Source organism: Thamnophis sirtalis, unplaced genomic scaffold, assembly GCF_051295495.1.
Source record: "Thamnophis sirtalis isolate CommonGarterSnake01/CBP01778 unplaced genomic scaffold, rThaSir2_p1.2 scaffold_4, whole genome shotgun sequence".
Classification (NCBI taxonomy): Eukaryota; Metazoa; Chordata; class Lepidosauria; order Squamata; family Natricidae; genus Thamnophis; species Thamnophis sirtalis.
In genome coordinates, this window is record NW_028261384.1 from 30,567,303 (window position 1) to 30,589,951 (window position 22,649).

General features: G+C 35.5%; 1 protein-coding gene across 4 annotated transcripts in view; it reads right to left on the reverse strand.

The window, feature by feature from the left end:
* The window catches only part of CDK6 (cyclin dependent kinase 6), a 129,659-nt gene that overhangs the window by 16,745 nt on the left and 90,265 nt on the right, over positions 1-22,649 (reverse strand). For all 4 annotated transcript variants that reach the window (XM_014066494.2, XM_014066576.2, XM_014066727.2 and 1 more), the window contains exon 5: positions 20,773-20,882. In XM_014066494.2, coding sequence (XP_013921969.1) covers positions 20,773-20,882 — 110 coding nt within the window. The remainder of the gene's footprint in view (positions 1-20,772; positions 20,883-22,649) is intronic.

Genomic DNA, 22,649 nt, shown 5'->3' on the forward strand with positions numbered 1-22,649 from the left:
TGGCAGGAAGTTGCAATTCTCGGGCAGTTTGCAAGCAGGCCAGTGGCAGGTAAGTGCTGTGGACTGGGGTCAATTCAAGCTGTAGATGTTGAAATATGATGTAAGTGCTGATGCCTTTTGCAGAGGTGGAAGGGCACGCCACCATGTGGCTGCCATGGTGTGAGCATAGCCAGCTGGGTAGAAGTACCGGGGGTGGTTGGGTGGGAAATAACTGCATATTGGCACTACAGAATATGAAATCCCCAGATTTCATAATCCCCCAATCTTGAACTCTGTAGCTGGGCTCAGAAGAAAAGGTGGTAGGAGTGACAGTGAGTTACAGGAGTGACTTGCAACCTTCCCTGCCAGCTTTCTTTTTTCGATTTTCGATTTTATTGTATTTCTATGCCGCCCTATTCCCAGAGGGACTCAGGGCAGCTCACAAACCAAGTCGGGAGGGGGGGAACAAACAGGAAAAAAAAAGAAAGACAACGAACAACACAACACCACAATTTTAAAAACAATCAACAGCCACACCATTCGAGCGGGGACAGGAACTCATCAGCCCCAGGCCTGTCGGAATAGCCAGGTTTTTAAGGCTTTGCGGAAAGCCTGGAGGGTGATGAGGGTCCGAATCTCCACGGGGAGCTCGTTCCAGAGGGCCAGAGCAGCCACAGAGAAGGCCCTCCTCCGGGTGGTAGCCAATCGGCATTGGCCAGTAGACAGAATTCGGAGGAGGCCTAATCTGTGGGATCTAATCGGTCTGTTGGAGGTAATTGGTAGCAGGCGTCTCTCAAGTACCCAGGTCCAATACCATGAAGGGCTTTATAAGTGACGACTAGCACCTTGAAGCGTATCTGAAGACCAATAGGCAGCCAGTGCAGCTTGCGGAGGATAGGTGTAACGTGGGTGTACCGAGATGCACCCACGATTGCTCGCGCGGCTGCATTCTGGACAAGCTGAAGTCTCCGAATGCTCTTCAAGGGCTTTGCTTAGGGAAGCCAGCAAATGAAAATGGAGATCATGATACTGCAACTGTCATAAGTTTAAGATAGTTGACAAACGCCTGGATTTGATTGTGTGACCATATGAATATTGGGACATCCACAACATTGACAACCACTTATGACCCTCACTCGTTCAGCGCCATAAAAACTAAATGGTTGCTGAATGAATGGTTGTTAAAAAGGAAATGACTATCTGTATTGCTGCAGAAAGAATACTGAAAGAGATGTGGGCTGGAATATTAGGTTTCTCCATGGCAGAAGGGCAGGTGTGTTCTGCAAACACTGTTATACCTTTCCTCCAATACCTTGAAGGAAAGGAAAACAAAGTAAAATAGGCAAAAGAAAGATTTCTATAGTATGTAGGCAGATAATACTGAATAGGTAACCTTTTGGTGTGAAGTTTCCTGATTATTTCTGCCAGTATTGGCTATGTAAGTCATCTGATCTTAAGAGCTCTATTAAATACAATACAATAGCAGAGTTGGAAGGAACCTTGGAGGTCTTCTAGTCCATCCCCCTGCCTAGGCAGGAAATCCTATACCATTTCAGACAAATGGCTATCCAACATCTTCTTAAAGACTTCCAGTGTTGGGACATTCACAACTTCTGGAGAGAAGCTGTTCCACTTATTAATTGTTCTAACTATCAGGAAATTTCTCCTCAGTTCTAAGTTGCTTCTTTCCTTGATTAGTTTCCACCCATTGCTTCTTGTTCTGCCCTCAGGTGCTTTGGAGAATAATTTGACTCCCTCTTCTTTTTGGCAACCCCTGAGATATTGGTACACTGCTATCATGTCTCCCCTAGTTCTTATTTTCATTAAACTAGACATATCCAGTCCCTGCAACTGTTCCTCATATGTTTTAGCCTCCAGTCCCTAATCATCTTTGTTGCTCTTCTCTGCATTCTTTCTAGAGTCTCCACATCTTTTCTACATCATGGCGACCAAAACTGAATGCAGTATTCCAAGTGTGGCCTTACCAAGGCATTATAAACTTCACCTGATCTTGATTCCATCCCTCTGTTTATGCAGCCTAGAACTGTGTTGGCTTTTTTGGCAGCTGCTGCACACTGCTGGCTCATATTTAAATGGTTGTCCACTAGGATTCCAAGATCCCTTTCACAGTTACTACTATTGAGCAAGGTACCATCTATACTGTACCTGTGCATTTTTCTTTTCTTGTAGAATGTTACTTTTCTCACCATTGAATTTCATTTTGTTAGTTAATTTTGTTAGTTAATGTTCAAGTTTGTCAAGATCCTTCTGTATCTTAAGCCTATCTTCTGGAGTGTTGGCTATTCTTCCCATGTTGGTGTCCTCTGCAAATCTGATGAGTTCCCCATTTATTCCCTCATCCAAATCATTGATGAAGATGTTGAAGAGTACTGGGCCTAAAACAGATCCTTGGGGTACTCCACTGCATACTTCCCTCCATGTAGATGCAGTTCCTTTGAGGACTACACATTGAGTGCGGTTGGTAAGCCAATTACGAATACATCTGGTGGTGATGCTGTCTAACCCACATTTTTTTACTTTATCTAATAATAGGTCATGGTCTACTTTATCAAATGTCTTGCTGAAGTCCAAATAAATATTGACGGCATTCCTCTGGTCCACTAATTTTGTTACTTTGTTGAAGAATGCAGTTAGATTAGTTTGGCTTGATCTGTTTTTGACAAACCCATGTTGGCTTTTGGCTATTAGTCTGTTTACTTCTAAGTGTTCGCTAATTTGTTGCTTGATTATTTTTTCCAGAATCTTCCTTGGTATTGAGGTCAAGCTGATAGGTCGGTTTCCTGGATCTATTTTTTTCCCCTTTTGACGATGGGAACCACATCAGCTCTTTTCCAGTCCTCTGGCAGTTCCCCGGGGCTCCAAGATCTCTGAAAGATATAGTTCAGTGTAGAGGTGGGTTCCTACCAGTTCACACCTATTTGGTAGAACGGGTTCATCAAATCTACTGAACCGGTTAGAAGAGGCTCCACCAGTGGACCCGGAAAGCAGGCCACACCTATAGAAGAGGTTCCAAAATTTTTGAAACCCACCACTGGTCCTTGGATATGATTATTTTACACTATCATGCTCATATTTATAAAACTCAGCGCCTCTGTGAAAGATAAGGATGACTACTGCATTTGTGGTACAATCAGAACATTGTGTGTGTTGAAGTTGTTTTAACGCAAACCAAAGATGCCTTTTAAAAAACAAATTTACATCATATTCTTATGCATGCCAGTGCTGTGTGTGAGGTAATTTAAGGTGGTTCTGACAGGTGTTGTCAGCATCTTCATATCCGGTCACTTGGGCGGCAAGCTACTCCCACAAAAGAGACCACACCCACAGAGTAGGTTCGAACAATTTTTGAAACCCACCACTGGTTCAGTGGTTCTGAGATCTCATCTGCCAGTTCCTTCAGAACCCTGGGGTGTAATCCATCTGGTCCTGGTGATTTGAACTCGAGTGGGTAGACAGGTGCTCACTTACCATTTTCTTCCCTATTTCAACTTGTGTTCCCAATATGATTTTTGTGGTGCTGTTTTTTCCCTTTGTGTAAAGACAGATGCAAAAAATGAGTTAAATAGTTCTGCTTTTTCCCTGTTGCTTGTCACCTTCTAGCCGCTTTCTCCCAGCAATGGATCAATTGTTTCCTTAACTTTTTTCTTGTTTTTAATATGTTGGAAGAAGCTTTTTTTGTTATTTTCTACTTTTGTGGCAAGCCTTTCTTCATTGTGAGCCTTAGCTTTCCTCACTTCATCTTTACAGGCTCGGGCTGTTTGCTGATATTCTGCCTTAGTTATATCCCCCCCCCCCTTTTCTACTTTTTATATTTATCCTTTTTGTCCTTCAATTTGTTAGAGAGTTCTTTATGCAGTCATGCTGGTTTCTTTTGGGAGCTGTTATTTTTCTTCTTCCTTGGTATTGTGCTAGACTGGGAATTTATAATCTCATTTTTGAAGATTTCCCAAGCTTCTTGAGTTGTTTTCCCCTTGAGGATTCTCATCCATGGAATCCTTCCCAAGCTCTCTCTAAGTTTATTGAAATTAACTGTCTTAACGTCCAAGATTCTAGTTTGACTTTGTTCTACTACTAGTGTTTGCATAATGTTGAATTCCAGTAATGCATGGTCACTTGCCCACAAGGTTCCTCTGGCTTCAACACCTTCTATCATTTCCTCTCTGTTAGTGAGAATTAAGTCCAATATCGCTGGTCCCTTTGTTCCCTTCTCTACCTTTTGGGAAACAAAGTTGTTTGCTAGGTTTGTTAAGAACTTGTTGGATATTCCACTTGATGCAGAGTTTGTTTCCCAGTTGATGTTAGGGTAGTTAAAATCCCCCATTACTATTGTGGTGTGCTTCCTACATACCTTAGTTAGCTGACTAGCAAAAAGTTCATCTACTTCCTCTGCTTGGTTGGGTGGCCTGTAATATAGACCTATGGCAATGTCATTCCACCCCTTTTAATATTGACCCAAATACATTCAAGATAGTTCTCGTCATTGTTATGCTCTATTTATGTAGAGATGTAGTTATTTCTTATATATAGTGCAACTCCACCTCCTCTTTTATTTGGTCTATTTCTTTTAAATAATTTAAATCCTTCTAGCTGTATGTTCCAATTGTTGGTTTCATCCCACCAAGTTTCTGTAATGGCAACAATATCGTATCTGCCCTCATTTACTTGAATTTCTAATTCACCCTGTTTATTCCTCATACTCTGTGCATTGGTGTATAGACATTTGAATCCATTTTGATTGATCCTGTGTTTACTGTCTACATAACCTGTGTTATGCCTGACTGCTCCTATTGTCTTGCCACTTGTAGATTCATGCACATGGTATGGCACTCACTATTAAATGCTTGGTTTTGCTTGACAGCATGACTGATAATCTTACCCGCACAAACATCTATGTTACATGCACTGATAACCCCATGAATTTTAGATTGCTGGGGACAGAAATGTTCTGTATCAATTAATTCTCTGGCCCCACTGTTCAGTTTAAATGTTTATCCAGAAAATCTGTGACTTTAATGCCAAGTAACTCAGTCCCTTTCTTGAATGGGTACAAACCATCTCTTTTGTACAGTTTTTCATTGGACCAGCTGCAGGCATCATGACTAATAAAACCAAAGCCTTCCCTTTTACACCACTCCTTTAGCCACACATTAAACTCTGCTATCCCTTCCCTTTTTGTTCCTTATATACTGGTATAACTTCTGAGAAGATAAGCTTACAACCTGTACTAATAAGTTCATACCCCAAGCTCTGGAAATCATTCTACACAGAAAGTACATCATTTTAGGACAGATCATTTGTGCCAAGATGTCTAATAGCATCAACATCACAGTCCTTCTTGACTATCTTAAGAATACATCTCTTGTTTCTGCTGGCAGTAGCACCTGGCAGACACCTGACCTCTTTTAAAACCTCCATATCCTTTCCTAAATTTACATCCCTTATGATTTAATCACCAACCAGAAGGTGACTTCTCTTTTTGAATACCTTGCTCTTCTTGTGCGACTGATGTATGATACCTGATTCACACTTTCGCCTTTCCGAAGTAAGTTCTTCATTTTGGACCACGATTCCCTGCTTATTTGAGTCATCATTATCACAACTAACTTGGCCTGTCACTTTAGTGTTCCCATTAAGGTCAGCAAGGACGCTATATCTGTTATGCTGGGACACAGCAAAAGCTTTATGTTTATGGTTCATTGCTCTCACCCTGCCAGATCCCACGGTTGTCCAGACTGCTCTTCTCCTGCAGGATCTTTGCTGTAGAGGGGGCTGGTAGTGTGGTATCTCCATAGAGTGGAATGGCTGATTTGGGCAACTAATTTCTGCTTGGAGAGCACAGATTAGAGATTCTAGATAATGTGTCTATGTAGTCTAGTAATTTGTTTACAAAGAGGACAGTATCCAAATTTGAAAAGAGTACTGCGAAAGACAGGTGCAAAACAACTATTACATCGAACTAAGATGGTTATTTTGAAATAAAATAAAATAACAGTCTCAAGGGCACTAACCCAGAATGCATTATTGCTATTTTTGGTTTATAGATATATGATTCGCATGCCGCTAGGTTCGCTGGCCACTACCTTAGTCTTCTGTATTTCTTTGACTCCCCTCTCACAGCCAGAAGTTCCACCCACCAACCTCAGGAAAGTTCAAATAAAATGGTGGCAGTTTAACTCTACCTTAGTCCTCCGGATCTCTTTGTCTCCTCTCTCACAGCCAGTAGCTCTACCCACCAGCCTCAGTAAAGTTCAAATCTTTCACCCATCAGCCTCAGTAAAGTTCAAATACTGACTGCTGGATTGTGGATGTAACTGTTGATACCTTCTTCCCACTCCTTTAGTTAGGACAGTGGTGTCCAACTGGCAGCCCAAAATGCGTCTTGCGCAGTCCACACCCACTCCAGCCCAGTGAAAAAAATATGGGATGTCACATGATGACAATGTGACGGCATGAGTTTGACACTCGTGAGAAGTAATGCTGACATAGTTAATTCTGATTTCTAGTTTTCCAGAAAGAAGAAAAAATATGTAGAAGGATCACAGATCTAGGGAATAATTGAAAAAATGATACTTGAGCCAAAATTAAAACGAGCCCATGCAGATTCAAGATTCCAGAGGGATCATTTTAGATTCTATAATGGAGTATACACTGGATAGTTGTTAAACAGCATTCTTAGAAATCTAGACTGGCAAATATATAAAGGTTTTAATTATTACACACATATAGAGAGCCATGTAAATAATATCTTGAAGATTTAGACTTTTAAGGCAGCAGATGTGTTTTTTACTTTCTTATAAGCTCAAGGTGGCTTTTAATGTTGACCCTGGCGAAATGGGTTTAATTTTGAGTATTTTAAAATCATTTATTGCAGCTATTCCTTCTTACAGCAATGCAATAAGATGCACAGACTTCTTAAAAGGTCCACCTAAGTTGAAGAAAGAATATATGTATTATCATCTTAAAAAGTAAAGCCAGCTATGTCAAGTGGGAGAAAGGCATGTGGAATATGATGGAATTTTGCTTTGGTTAAAATGGTAATAATTGAACTCATATAAATATTGAGGGTTCAGAATATAAAACAGCTTCGTTGGTTGGGGAAAAAACAGAAGTGCAGGTAAATAATTTGTTGATAACTGTTTCGGCTTCTCTATTTTTCTGATTTTGTTCATCCAATCCGCTTCCAAATTTTTATTTAAAAAAATAAATAAAAGTGGTTAAATGGCTGCATAGTTTTGCATTTATTTCCTGACTTATCCATATCTATAAACCATTTTGCCTAATGTGTGTACAGTATTTTTCTTTTTTCAAATAATAGTTTGATAACTTTTTTTCTTAGAACTACTACCTATGGCAGTTTTTATAGTTAGCCACTAGTGGGCAGGGCAGAAACTGAAAAAAACTCTCCAAAATAGTTTATAGATGAATTGAAGCCAATACAAACATTTTCATTACACAAAAAACAGTAATGAAAACTAAGTACCAGAAGAGATCAAAGACACTCCTAAATGGGCTATGCTTGGCCTACTGCCTAAAATGAATCATGAAGAAACAAGGTGAGTTTCCCTCTTCTGGAGTTTTCAAAATCCTACCCTTTTGGCATCTCAGCAGAAAAATCTCCAGAGGTATCAAGCATCTCAGAAACTGTTCGTTTGAAAAAGGAATAGGAGACCTCTGAAGTCCCCTTGATCACACATCAACATCTGACACCTTAATGTTCTGCTGCTTTTCTCAGGACAATTTAAAAAGTTTAGTGGTAAAGATATTTAGGGTAAAGATAACCTCCAAAGAAGTTACTTATTACTCTATTAATAGAGTACCTCTTAAATGTCCCTTCTCATAATGAAAGAAAAACAGCCTCAGGCTTCATATACTTCTCCTTATGACCATACCACATGACTGCTCTGCTCCCTGCAAGTCTTGGCTACAAAAAAGTTCCCTCTCTTATAGAATAAGTAAGATGTAGCATGATAAGTATTGTATATGTAGATACTCAAATGTTAACCTCAGAATTTGGTAAATATCCGTAATAAGGCTTAATTCAACCTTTCTCAACAAGTCCTGCAGAACCCCAGATTTGCTCTAAGATATTGTAATTGAAATAAGTAAATTATGGACTGGCAATTCTGGTGTCTACAATGGTGAGAATTACAATAGTTCACTTCAACAGCCCATTCAAAGTTACAACATCACTGGAAAAATGAACTATAGTAGATTTTCACACTTACGAGCATTGCAGCATCCCCATGGTCACATGGTGAAAATTTGAATGCTTAACACCTGCTTCATATTTATGACAGTTGCAGGGTACCGGGTGATCACATTTTGTGGTCTTTTCACAAGCAAAGTCAATGGGAAAGCCAGATTCACTTAACAACCAGATTACTAACTTATCAACTGTAGTGATACATTTAATAACTGTGGCAAGAAAGACTGTAAAATGGGGCAAAATTCATTTAACTGTCTCACTTAGCAACAAAACTTTTGGGCTCACTTGTGGTTGTAAGTTGAGGACTACCTATATTATATGCTGCAATTCACTGCAAGCCCATGGCTTTGTTGTTGTATAAAGACTGTACAGGTTAGAAGTGAATTATATTGTAAAGAGTTTGATTTTACTACTATTTTAATGCAGGGATTCCCTGAGACCTGAATATTGTTTCAGTGAAATATTCAGTGAATATTTTTCCAGGGTAAACAGGTTGAACAAGACTGGCTTAACCATTAACCACTCTGGCCATATTGCATAAAAGGAAAAACCATCCATATAGTTCTGCTGTAATCCTTCCTATTCTTAGTCTTTGGCTTTTGGCAGGATTCCTCAAACTATGGAACATTGTTGTAGCTTCCAAGAAAGAAACACATTTGTTTCAATGAACCTTCAAACTGCAAAACTATCTGTGATCACATGTGCATCTGGAGAATATCTAAAATTATGGATACCGCATGTCATAATACAGATCTGTATTTGGACATACAATAGATATATGAGCAGTTATTAGCCTTCTGTTGTGGTTGACCCAGGCTCCTTATTTTGGACATTCACTCTAATATGTTATCATGATAATTCAAAACATTTATTATTTATGTTTGGTTTTTTTCCCCTTTCCTATTTATAAACACCCATGTGAAAGAGTTTATGACCAGAAGAGCTGCGGTTGGAGAATACTTGAGATATCAAGCAAAAAAGAAAGAACACTAATAAAGAGATGTGGATCCAAATGATGTCTTTATAATGTGCTATTGCCTATTTATTTACTTTCTATATATGGTAGTGTACATCCACTATTCATGTATGTATTTATACAGAATGTAACAGCAAAGATTTTATTTCATAATATGTCATGTATTTATTTACATGATTTAGAAACGATCATTCAGCAAAGAGGGGGGGGGGGAAGCACTTTAAAAGTGGGGAATATTTAGCTCAAAGTCCACATACTTTAAAGGTATCCAATTTAATCCTTTTTCTAAGTTTTGATACTATGATGGGTAAGTGAGCATTCATCAACTAAGGAGTAGAAACATGATAGAAATGCCAGGACATAAATTGCTGCAGTTCAACAGAAAACTCAGATGTTGGTGAAAATGGAAACAGGAAATAAGGAGTAAGTTTTTATAACATAAATCGTCAAGCCTGTTTGGGCACTCTAGAGAACAATGTTGTACAGAAAGAACTAACATGAATATATATGCAATTTGAGTCTTGTACAACAGGTTCTGGAAGTGATCATGGGAAGCTTGAATGGAGGCTTAACTGTTATTAGGGATCTTGGAGCCACAATAATTATATAAAAATAGATTTAATTAAAGATGATGAATGGTTGCACTTGGCTTGAGATCTTAGATAGCATTTCCTGAATGCTCTAAATTCTTATCTTGACCACTACAACCATAGGCCTCAAACTAGCAACTTATGTAGGATGTTGCTTCCTACCAGGCACTAAAAGGCTTGGCAGTTGAAACCAAGCCACATAAGAAATCATGCATTTGGACTGAATGACACTTTACCAGAGAATTTTTTTAGTCAAAGAAGCCAACAAAGTAGTTCAAGAAAGGAAATTACTAGAAAATTAGAAAGAGTGCTGTTCATGATGAATGGTGAGGGGGATCAAAGGAAGCCCGATTCCGTCTTAGAACTAAGCTGGTACCCATAAAAAGTATGTACAACTAACAGTTATGCTCAAAATGTAGTAAAACCTAAGGATTATCATTTTTGCCTTATACTATGAAGATAAACTGTACATTTCTGACTATTTGACTAAGCTATGCATGACAAAAGCTGTATTAAATAAATTATCTACTTATTGGTATAAACAGTATAGCAAGTACTGCAAGGAGTGCTTTTCTGGTACTCCCATCAGGTAATACAGCAGATCTTTTAGGTTTAGAATGAATCTATTTTATATCTCAAGGCTGTGGATTACTTTGCTTAAAGTACCCTTGTAGCTTAATCAAATGGTTAGTCAGGAAAGTATTTTCATGTTATCAGCAATTGTCTGGGTAAAGCTATTTTATCTAATCAATAAAGAAAATGTAACTCTGTAAATTAATCAAAGAAGAAACCACATGAATAATATGATTTGTCTCTCCCATGATTGTTAAGGGTCTCATTCATTCGTAGTAGTCTTCTAAACCCCCCGTTTGACTGTTCTTTCTGGAAAAAAATCCTGAGTTCAAATTTCATAGAAATGTAAGCAAATACAAGGATCAAATTACACATGTGAACTCCTATAATAAATGGAACATCCAAGTATAAAAGAGATTGTCTCACATTTGTTTGACCATCTCAAGAATATCATGCAGATTGTCTTGGAAAAATCTAAGAATGAAGACTGGATGTGTCCTCACAATGCAGACTCTGTATTTTTAAGTTAACCCTTCTGATTGGTAATGAACCTTGAAACAAGATAAGGAATCCATGAAGATTAGAGACAGATTTGCTCGGGTTCTGTTTTTATTTGAAGACAATTTAAAAAAAAATTCAGAAAGAATGAGATTAAATACTCTGGCCTTTATCCAAAATAACTATTTACATGAATGATAAGAAATCATGTACAGTTGAAATTTGCTTTGTAGATTTTAGGGCTGCCGCTTATTGCTATTGTTTATTGCCTATGCAGTATGGGAAACTGAAAATAAAGTTCTGCTTGCATATGTGTTTCTTTACTTTGTGGAAATGATTCTTCCGTATTACAACCACATCGGATATTTCATTCCTGAGGCACTGCAACAAAAACAGCTTCTGTGGCATGTTAAAGGCATGCAGTTTATAGTTACATCTCCATATATTTGTTAGATTTAGAACCATCATATGAATCTTTGTTGTTTTAGACTTAAAAAGTATAACATTGTTGAACTCTTAATGTTGAAGTAGTATAATTTTTTTATATTCAAAGGGATCTGCCAAAAGAGAAAATGAGAACTACATACGAATGTAATGCAAATATGCATGGAGGAAGGGGGCTGGTGATGGAATTGTAGGAACTGAAGTTCAATATATCTAGACAGCTTTTGAAAGATTGGATTTATTTTTTAAAATCATTATTCCTTGTCCATATAGAGTAAAAGGAAGAAATTAAACAAATTGTTTTATTCCTCTGACCATAAAGGAGAAATAGGGAGCTTTAATTTGGCTATGTGCATTACATTCTTGCTTTTGTCTAGCTGATTGGCTAAAGATCTCAATGGTGGAAATTAATTTGTGTTCTTTTATACTGCAATAACTAAGTGAAATTTGCTGATCAAATAATAATTATAAAATAGAAGATGTCCCTAATTCATGTATCATATATCAGGGCATTGAAACAGAACTACAATCCATAAAATTCACCTTGATTAAAATTATACTTCTATTATAAGCATATTAAGATAATTTACTTAACATTGAAATGCCTTTTACTTAAAACACCTAGCATTTGTAGTTCTGATTTTGAGCAATAAGGTATATTTGTTTTGGGCCTCTCCAACTGAAAATATTTCTATCTGACATTATGATGGGAAACTTTTGAATAGCAAATGTTTAATGCCAGTAGGTCAGTTTCTCATGGAATAAACTTTGCTTAACCAAACATACTCCTACTTGTATCAGCTTAAAGTCTTTGCACACATGAATGAAAGCATGAAGGAAGTTAACTCTTACCTACTTGAAGCCTTTATAAAAGCACTGCAAAGCAAATAAACCAATGGAAACAAAAGTATTTTACATATTGTTCAGTCAAACCATTATAATATAGGTACTTTCCTAAGGAGCAATCTCTTCTGAAAAAGATTTAAATCTGTATTAAATAACCCACAAGTTATTTATACAAAAATCTTGCAATAAGGCATGTAAACCAGGAAGAATATTAGCATTTATAAACTCTAAATACAAATAGAAATATAAAGTTTCTATTTGTATTTAGAGTATATAAATGCTTTATATTACTTTTATATACTGATATATATATATATACAAAGGGCCCTAAAATACCAAATCTGCTATGAGATCTCAGGAATGGCGCTCAGAAAACATTAACTTAGATGCTTGGAAAGCTTTTCCAGGTGAAAAAAAAGACAATAAGGACTGAATGAATTGATGGTTCTGACTTTTATGCTCTGCAACAAACCCAGAGCTGTACCATTTTCAAACTGAAAACATAAAAAGCAATGACTAAAGGTAGCAACTATTGAGGAGGTGGGACATAGCATACCCTAAACCTGGTCAAGGTTCTTTAATCTGAAAAAAAGAACAAATTATAACCTTAAAAACTTAAAAAACTGAAACATATAGCAAAATTGTATGTCATATCTAGCTGACCCATCAGAATGGAGAGGCAGAAAATGTTGAAGGTCTCATCCCCAAGAGAGATACACCTAGTGGGACCCAGAAGGGCGTTCTCCATGGTGACTCCCTCTCTCTAGAACATCATTCCCCCCCCGAGATTAAAATGGCCCCCACTCTAATACTCTTCCAGAAGGTGCTGAAGACCTGGTTCTGCTAGTGGGCCTGGGGAACCCAGAGCAGGATGGAGGCCATTAAATGGCTCATGTGATCTGCTGTCGTCATGGTCGGGTGGTTGGGAGTGATTTTGTTATATTGTACTATATTAATTTATTTGATTCTTTTTGTTAGTGTTTATTGTTTTAAATATGGTTTTATATTCTGTAAACTGCCTTTAGTTGCCATGGGCAAATAGGCGACAATATAAATTCAATAAATAAATAAATAATAAATAAATAGCTAAATATGACTTTGATTTAAGAAAGTTACAAATGGATTAAGGATCCAAATAAATTTGGAATATTAACTTTTACTATAAGATTTTGAAATTAATAGAAAAAATAAACAGGTTCTCATAGGAATCAGATTTATTTTGGCCATTCTGGTTATTAAAACCATAAAAAAGATATGACATGATAGTAAAAATAGACACTAGGATTAAAAATTTTAAGCAGGAAAATAGCCTTCAGAAGTTTGCTCTTGATGTCAGTACATACTAGGACTTTAAAAAGTCACAAAAATATAACACTGGATATATTAAAGATGATCTTTGAAAAATGGTGTTGATACTTCAGTATCAACATTGTCAGTAATGATATACCTCTTCCATGAACAGATCATGTCTAAAATATGGTAATGAAGGAATGACAGATGTGGAACAAATTTTATTTGACAAGACAAGAGAAAGTTCTGAAAGCAAAACTACAAGTGACAGCCAAGAGAATGATTTGGAAAAAAGATATTTTATTACCGGTAGATATATAGAAGAAACTGCCTGAAATCTTAAAAATTAAAAGGGGATTGTCAGTGATAAACCAAGAGAATGAACTGGAAAATGTTTTCTTATTGGACCTACAAAAGAAGCTTGTTAAGGACTTGAAGAAATCTGTATGAAGAATTTTAGAGAAATCAAATCTTATGACAATATTTGATTAAGACTGACTGTTAGAAGTAGAAGAAAGGAATGTAAAACTGGTTGATTTAATTAAGGTTAAAATAAGATATTTTGTTTTTTGCAATGTTCTGGCAAACCCTTTGTAGAGTTTCTGCTGACACCAGGATAGAAAAGTTGATGTATTATGATTTGCTTGTAGATAAGGGATGGGATACGGGATGAACATATTTGTATTTAACTTTATAGGGGTGAGGAATTGTTTAATTTGTTCATAGTTATTGAGATGAAGATTGGAAATAACTTCTATATATAAAAGTATTAGCTGGGGAATTCTGGTAGTTGGAATCCACGCATCTGGAAATTGCCATGGTGAGAAACATTCTTCCACTGCAAGTGTTATATTGGGGAAACAGCTAACTAACAGTAACATGTTTCTTGAACGTTTAAAATTAGGTTAAAAATAGTAAATCTTATTTTAATGGAATGTCAAACAAAATGCTTAGAACTTAATGTATATTGTGTAAAGAGTGGTATCTACTGCATAACAAAGATGTTTAATAATAATATAAGGTTTTCAAAAATAGACTGGACAACCATTTGACTGGATGGTGTAAGATTCCTGTCTTGAATAGGAGCTGGATTAAAAGATCACCAAGGTCTTTTCCATCCCTATGATTCTATGAAGATAAAAAAGCAGCAATGATGGCTTGGTAAACAAATATATTTCTCTAATTGTCCAAAAATCATCAGATCCATACTGTGTTTTCCATCTTTCCCTTTGAGAAAATCTGGCACAAGATATTTACTCAAAACAAGATGGCAAAGTATTTCAGGATTGTTTTATGTCTTTTCCTTTGGTTGGACTCCAATGATGTCAGTATCCTGCTGTCCCATCCTTTTACAGATTTCTATCTGATTTTCTGCTTCCCAGTCTACATATAAATCTGATTTTAAAAAACAAACAAAACACCCCCTGAATATATTTTAAATGCTTTGATGGGAACAGACAGCATTGCCAAAGCAAAATTATAAAACTGAAGGAAACAGAAGTGTGCATGTTCTATATTTTCAGTTTATGTTAAGTTCTATATGCTCAGTTCAGATGGAATTTTGCATCCACACATATTAGCAAAATTTAAAACCCAACTGCTACTGTATTAGTGTTAATTCCACAAGTGGTAGCCTCAAATTAACTGAATGCTGAAATGCATTTAAAATTTACACTAAATTGGATATCAATTTTTTCAGACTTGCACTAATCATAATCTACTTATAAACCAATCTTCACTTAATCAAGTCAGCTTCCTGTCTTGATCCTCCCTCCTTGCCTCACCTGACAATATGCTAATACAAACCTGGGGGGGGGGGGGAATGGCCAAATATCTGAATCACAATTTGAGAGCAAGAAAAAAAACACCCAGAAGGATTCCAATCCCTATGCTGCTGACAATAGGCTAAAATTGTTTGCAGGACAATATTTCCTGATACAGCAATTACCCATATGTAAATGACAGTTTTTCTCTCCATCTAACTTCATAGAATACTATTTTTCAAAACACCTAAAGAGAATCAATCAATCAATTAGTCTTTGCAATGTCTTCTCAAAAACAATCCTAGTTGAATGCTGTGTAGGATGCACTCCTAGTTTAGGTTATTAAAACTGATCATCTTAATCCTCTGCCTCAAGATTGACTTCTAGATACCATAAACTTGCATATCACCATTGTATTATACATCAGAATATCATGGGCATCATCAGACTCTCCTCTCCCCCGCCCCCTGCTATTAATAGAATATATCATTCCTGTTACTTCCTCATGTATATACTCCTTCACTCATCCTAATAAAGACTACAAAGGGAACTCCTCCTCCTTCAAATACAGCCATCAAAATAAAATATTCATTTGTCAGAACAAAGTTCTTAGCTTAGCACCTTGTTATAGCTGATGCATCTAATAATCAGTCTGGCTTTAACAGTCCTATTTCATTATGTGACTGATCAAGGGATATCTGCTTGCTAAGCTGGCATTCCCCCTCCTCTCTTTGTTAGGCCCTAAATAACAGTTTTTGGTTTATGGTTGACCAACGGTTTCCTTTGCCCATCATATCTACAATTGTGACAATGTCTGGCATGATTGGAAGCTTGAAGGAAAACCACAACAGAATGGCATGCCATTCACTTCCACACCCCTCTCCAACCACAGACAGATACAGTTACTGGGTTTGACTAACGGTTATCAATCAGCTGAACTGTAAGCCCTTGGGAAGATAACCAGTCAGAAAAACAGAAGGAAGAAGCAAGTTAATACGAACCATAAAAAATGTATATAATGAAATGAGCTTCTTAGCCTCCTTGAGCTTTTACAGTGTTTTTCTTTTTAATTATTTTCAGCTTTAAATTTGTCACCCAGGGTTCACTCCATTCATTTTGATTCTTTATGATACAGAGATATTTTCCCAACCAAACATGAAATAAGTAACACACATAATGTGAACTTGTGTCTTTAATAATCTACATACATACATTTTTAGAAATCTAACTGAAGTATTAGACTAACAAATAACAAAGGTGCTGAGAGGAAACACAGATAATATTGCCTGCAGAAAAATTGTAATATACTTTTTACAATAAACAAATTCTTTTTGTCAATGTTACTTTTAGAATCATTTCATTCAATGAAATAAGAATGTAAAATTAAAATAATAAGGGAAAAAAGGAAAAGGAAAGAATATACAGTAAAATCTGCAATTATAACCTAGTCTTAAAAATGGTTATATAGGGAAATAAAGGTGACTTCAAGCAAAGAGATGAGTAAAGTCTCTATGAGATTATTTATTTTAAGAGGATTGATCCTAGACATATGACAAGATTATTGTTTATTATCTACTGGTTCCATATTTGCTAAGATAATGAGTTATCCAACATGTGGTATGTCAAAATATCTGCATCAAAAAGACAAAAATGTGCCATCTCTATCCCATTATGGAAAGATTAAATCACCATGTAGGACTTCTCCTGAAGAAGCTCTTTTTTCCTAGTAGGTTTTTTGCTTTAGACTCCAAATCAAATCAGCTCGGGCTTAAGATATAATTGTATGAAATAAAGCTTTAAAGATAAGGATTTCTAATATAAGAATATATAGTCCCAGTTTATCTGTATTTTAATGAAAATTTAGATATAATAAAAGTGTAGAAATAATTGGGTATCCACTCTTTTTATATGAATTAAAAATAAAATCAATTGTGGAAATTTTAATGTTTTAAATCAGTGTAAATGTATTCATGGCTATGTATCATTTTTGTTGCTCCCAATCCAAGCACATCTGCAGCTATGTTGAACTTTGCCCTATTAATTTCTAAATATTTTATATGAAGAGATCGTCATCTTCTCATCCTATTAGAAAACATCTAGATAGCACTTTATCTTCCCTTTAAGTCTTTCTGTCTTATGGGTATAGAGATATATTAGAAACTGATGAGCTAATCCTAAACAAGGTTTTAATTCATCCCTAGACAGGTGGCCAGTCTATTAGATTATCTTTTTTCATTCTGATTCCAAGTTCTGAATTTCTACCATAAGTCTGAATAAATGCAGGCCTCTAATTTAACACAACAACCTCTCTATGTAATAGGATAACAATGACAGCTTGAATCATATTTGATTGCCAGACAAAAAGGCAGCAAGGCATACTAATTTGCAGAAAAGCAATATTTTTGCCAGAGTCTTAAGTCTTTGCCCCAGGGTGCACAAACAGAGCTGGAAAAGAAACTTTTAGATTCAGAAATGTAATATGAATGTGAAAGAAAACCAGCATTCAGTATATTTTGTGGGGAAAATGTTATGCCCATATTTGAGAATGATTAAACTTTTTTTGTTTATATAATATGCTTATCCAATTTCTGAATTAGTTCATTTTGATGGCGACTATCAAAGGCAAAACTTTGCTAAATCATTATGCAGTTCATCTGTCAATAAATCTGAAGGGATCTTAGACCCAAATCTGGGTCTCCCCAGTTTGATGTTACCATCTGTATATTCAAAACAATGAATTATCCATATGAGAAGCTTAGAGGGGTTGTGAAATAAATGGGCATGCATGCTGTTGCTAAGTTCTTTGTTTCTTTCTCTTATTCCTTTGTTGTCAGCAAAAGTACGTGAACTCTGATGATATTATAAGTGAACCTTGGGTATCAGGGCTCCATTCCCCTTGCAGAAGCCATTCCCTTTTTCAGAGAACAAAAGTCTCTTTCAAGCTCCACTCAACTACTATAGAGAGTTCCCCTCTTCATACTCTAGTAGTCACCACTGCACTACCTGTAAGACTCTGCCTCCTGCCATTCCTTTATTCTTCCCATCTGCTAATTTGCTGCACTACCATCATTTTGTCACAAATTCAAACCTGGCAAGTAAAAAAATTAGCTAACCAAGATTTAAAGAAACAAAAATAGCCATATTGCAAATTCGCCATCAGATCTTGAATAGTGATCTATTGACCTATGCCTTAGAATTCTGTGTGAAAATATCCAATAAATTGTACTGTCTCAGAACTTGGAATTTAAAAACTAAAGAAAATATCTAGAATAGTAAATAATTGATAGGTGCAGATCCTTAAGTCAGAAATGCTCATTCAGGCCTAGTTTTAAACATTGAAACATTTTACAGAGAGGTAGGAGAAGACATTTGGAATAGGATTCTGGCATAAATATCAACTGTTTGACTTGTTTAATGAACACAATGTCAACAGAATCAGTACTTAGTCAACACACTTAAATTATTTTCTCTGTTACCAATTTGGAATCTGGTTTGACAATGTTCCACTCTTCACTGACTCTGAACCTTTTCCTTCTAATCTTGATATGTATTAAGATTCCCTTTGCTTACTTCCCATTTTTCCTCCTAAACTTTCCTTTTGGGAACAGACTGTTTGAGATTTATTAACATTCTCCATCTGTCAAAACCTTTGCTGAAATCCAAGTAAACTATGCCTACATTATTCTGAAAATCTACTCTGCTAGCAACTCGATCAAAGGAGATAAAGTAGTATCTTACACTAGCATCAGAACATAAAATGCAACATAACCCAAGTGATAAAATGTCCTGTGGTTATGTCACATTATTCTAGTTTAGTTTGCTAACAACAAACTCATGCGGGCTCCTAATAACTGTAGCATTCCTATCCAAATATTAACAGCTATGCTACTTGAATGTGTTTGAAGACCTTCTCTAATATAGAGGTCAAGCTGATTGGACTGCAGTTTCTGAAGTTCCACCTTTTCTCCCTTTTGAAGATAGAAATGACATTTGTCTTCCTCCAATATGTAAGAATTGGAATCTAGAATCTTACAAATCCTGAATTTTCAGAAATTTTGGAGAGTTGTGCTGAAATAACCTCTATTAGTTCTTTCATTATCCTGAGATATTATCTATCTAGACCTGGAGACAATTCTCTTATCCTCTTATCTCTCCTAAGTTGCAAGTCCCTCTTCCTCCAGTGTCATAACCATGATTAGCTAAAAGTCCAATTCTATTCTAAGGACAAAACAATAATACGAGTAAGCTGGCATGAAGATTAAATTAAGCTAAAAATTCCAAATAAAACATTTAATGCATATTATTTTGCTCTTGAAGCAATATAGCAAACAGTTGTAGAATGGCAATGGAGCTGCGGTGACGCAGTAGTTAGAGTGCAGTACTGCAGGCTACTTCTGCTGATCACTGGCTGCCAGCAGTTTGACAGATCGAATCTCACCAGGTTCAAGGTTGACTCAGCCTTCAATCCTTCCGAGGTGGGTAAAACGAGGACCTAGAAGATTATTGGCGGTGATATGCTGACTCTGTAAACCCGTTAGAGAGGGCTATAAAGCACTGTGAAGATGTATGTAAGTCTAAGTGCTATTGCTATTCGGTGTAAGGAAACAGTTGGTAATCATTTATGTTTGTATTATTTCAACTGCTTTCAATTCTAGCCAATCAAATTTAGTGTTTCATAAATTTAGGTTTTGTGTATTTCAGAAACTTAATTCAATTTTAATATCATAGACCAATATTTTTATTTTAATATTTGGAAATTGTTTAATTGTTTCTAAATTAAATTAACAAATACTAAAATGCTTAAGTAACAATGCTAATATACTAATCTTATTATGTAAAAGAAATCCACCATGGATTTCAATAGAAAACAATTTGAGAATCCCATGCTATGAACTCAGAAATATGTCTCTCCACGATAATATATTTCAGAAATCATATCCAAAAGCCTCATTATGAATAATTCAATAAACTGAGTTTATAAATATCAACAGAAGCACTGTTTGGAACATAAAGAAAATATAAAACAACTGTCAAAGACTCAATTTCAGATCTGATGGATTTCTAGTGATCATCTGAATGTTACAAAGAAATGGATGAAAACAGAGGATAGCAGAGAGCAGAGGAAACAGGTACTGCAAGTAGTCAATATTTCTTTAGCTTATTGCTAAATCTTCTAACAATTTCATTATTTTGAATATTATTTTGGAATACCATTTTGGTATCTTTCCTATGGACTTCCCATGGCTTCTACTTTACAATTGTTTAATGCCAGGTTCTAACATTTTTATTTTCCAAATTTCCCCAAGGTGCATATATTCCAGTCTGCCTTGACATTTTTACTTGCTGTTGCATCATGAATCTCTGAACCATATTGTTTTAAATAATATATTAATAATATATTATTTCACCATCCTAAAATCTGATCTGATTAAGACATTCTTAAGTAAATTAATCATTCAATATATTAAGCAAAATAACAGTTCATAGGATACTAGTATCATGTTATAATATTGATTACATAGTATAGATATACTATAAATGAAGCTATTTTTTCTCCATACAGAAAGGGTTCAAATTAGTGCTTACTTGCGACGGAACATTTCTGCAAATATGCAACCTACACTCCAAAGATCAACTGGTGTTGCATAGCTGGATTGAAGCAGAACTTCAGGAGCTCTATACCACAATGTAACAACCTGAAAAATAAAAGGTAAACTATTAGGAATATAGTTTAATTACAGACATTCCAAAGAAGCAGGAAAATATCTCTTTATTTTTCTAACATATCTTCCTAAATTTCTAAACTGTAAATTTTGAAGGAAGATTTTTGTGGAAAATATCCATATATTAATTATATTATTAATCAATTGTTTGGGTTTTTTAAAATATTACATTCTATACTGCAAGTAAAAGGAAACATTTTACTGCTCAGGATGAACAAATGTCCTTCTATAAAGTTAAAAATGAAAATTTTTAGGAATGCTTCCAGGTAAATGATTTAGAGGCTGTTAAATAAAAATCATTGGACTGCAATTGTTCTATTTTATATTCCTTCGTGTATTTTTTACATTAGGAAATAGTAAAATTTAATGTTAAAGGACTGCACAATAAACCTTTGATCTGGAAGCACCACAGGAAATACAGTCTGCAACAGTTTTTCTGAGATGCACAAATAGATAAAAGTTTGAAGAAGTTACAAATGAGAAGGGAAATATATAATTGCAATCTTAAAACTTGTACTATTGAATTTAATTTTTTTTCTTGAAGATGTTACTTTTAACTAAAGCAATAGTATCAATGTCCTAGGAAAAAATATTTCTCAATTTAGAGGTCATCTGAAAGATAAAAACATGCAAAACATATGCAAAGTAGACATTATGAAGTAATAATTATGGGAAATATAAGGGTATTATTTAGACAAATGGTTAGGTTGCCTTAAAAACTTAGCATATTAGTCTCATACCTGTTTTAGAAACAATCAGTAATTTTAAGACAGAAGAAAACAGATGCTTCTAAATATATTCATGTGAGGAACTGCAAACCGTTACTGAAACATGAACAGTATAATTTACTGTAGCTAAACATGAATAAATTTAGCTTTTTTCAGTCATGTGTTTCAAATGATGAAGAAAAGGAAATAGGAAAATGGAGTTTATTTAAAACGAACAACAAGCAGGTTTTAAACCTCTGCTGAAAAACAGTTTTCTTAAGAACAGTCTTAAACAGAGAAGGCACTTCCATACCACTACAGGTTTGGAAGTGTCTTCAATTTACAACCATCAGAAATTAAAATGGCACTCAAAAGGTGTCTTTCTTAGGAAAGACAAAATGGCCATCAAGTAAGAGTTGTTGCGGTGCTACTCTGCAAAAAGAGAAAAAGCTATGCTCTGGTTTTAAACAAACTAGCACAGAATGAGAAATAAGTTGACTTGGTTCTCCAAGCCAGCTGAAGTCATGTGATTTGTAGCAGTTTCTGAACAGTATAAGCTCAAAACATGTCTGAGATTGTATTCCATAGAACTATTGCATAGAAAGCTCCAAAAGACACTTCACAGTTTTCAGTCACTGTTTTCTTCATTCCCAATTTAAAGATTTATGACCATTGCAATTAAAGTTGCTCGGAATCTCAAAAGAAAGCAATGAATGTAACAAATAAACAGGAGAGAAAATGATTTATGAAGTGCCTAAATTTATGAAGTCCAAACACATTTTGGAAACAGTTACAGAATATTTTACTAGGTGAAATATTGAAAATTTTCTCTTCCTCTTGAAAGATGTTCAAATTCACAATTATACTGAAGGTTTTTTTCCTGATTTAATGAAAATAAGTTTTTAGAAATTTAGGAAAAGATATGTTGCAGTTTCTGCTTCCTGAAGTAAAATGGGGGGGGGGGGGAGACCAATAAATTAGAAAGAAAGAAAGAAAGAAAGAAAGAAAGAAAGAAAGAAAGATAGATAGATAG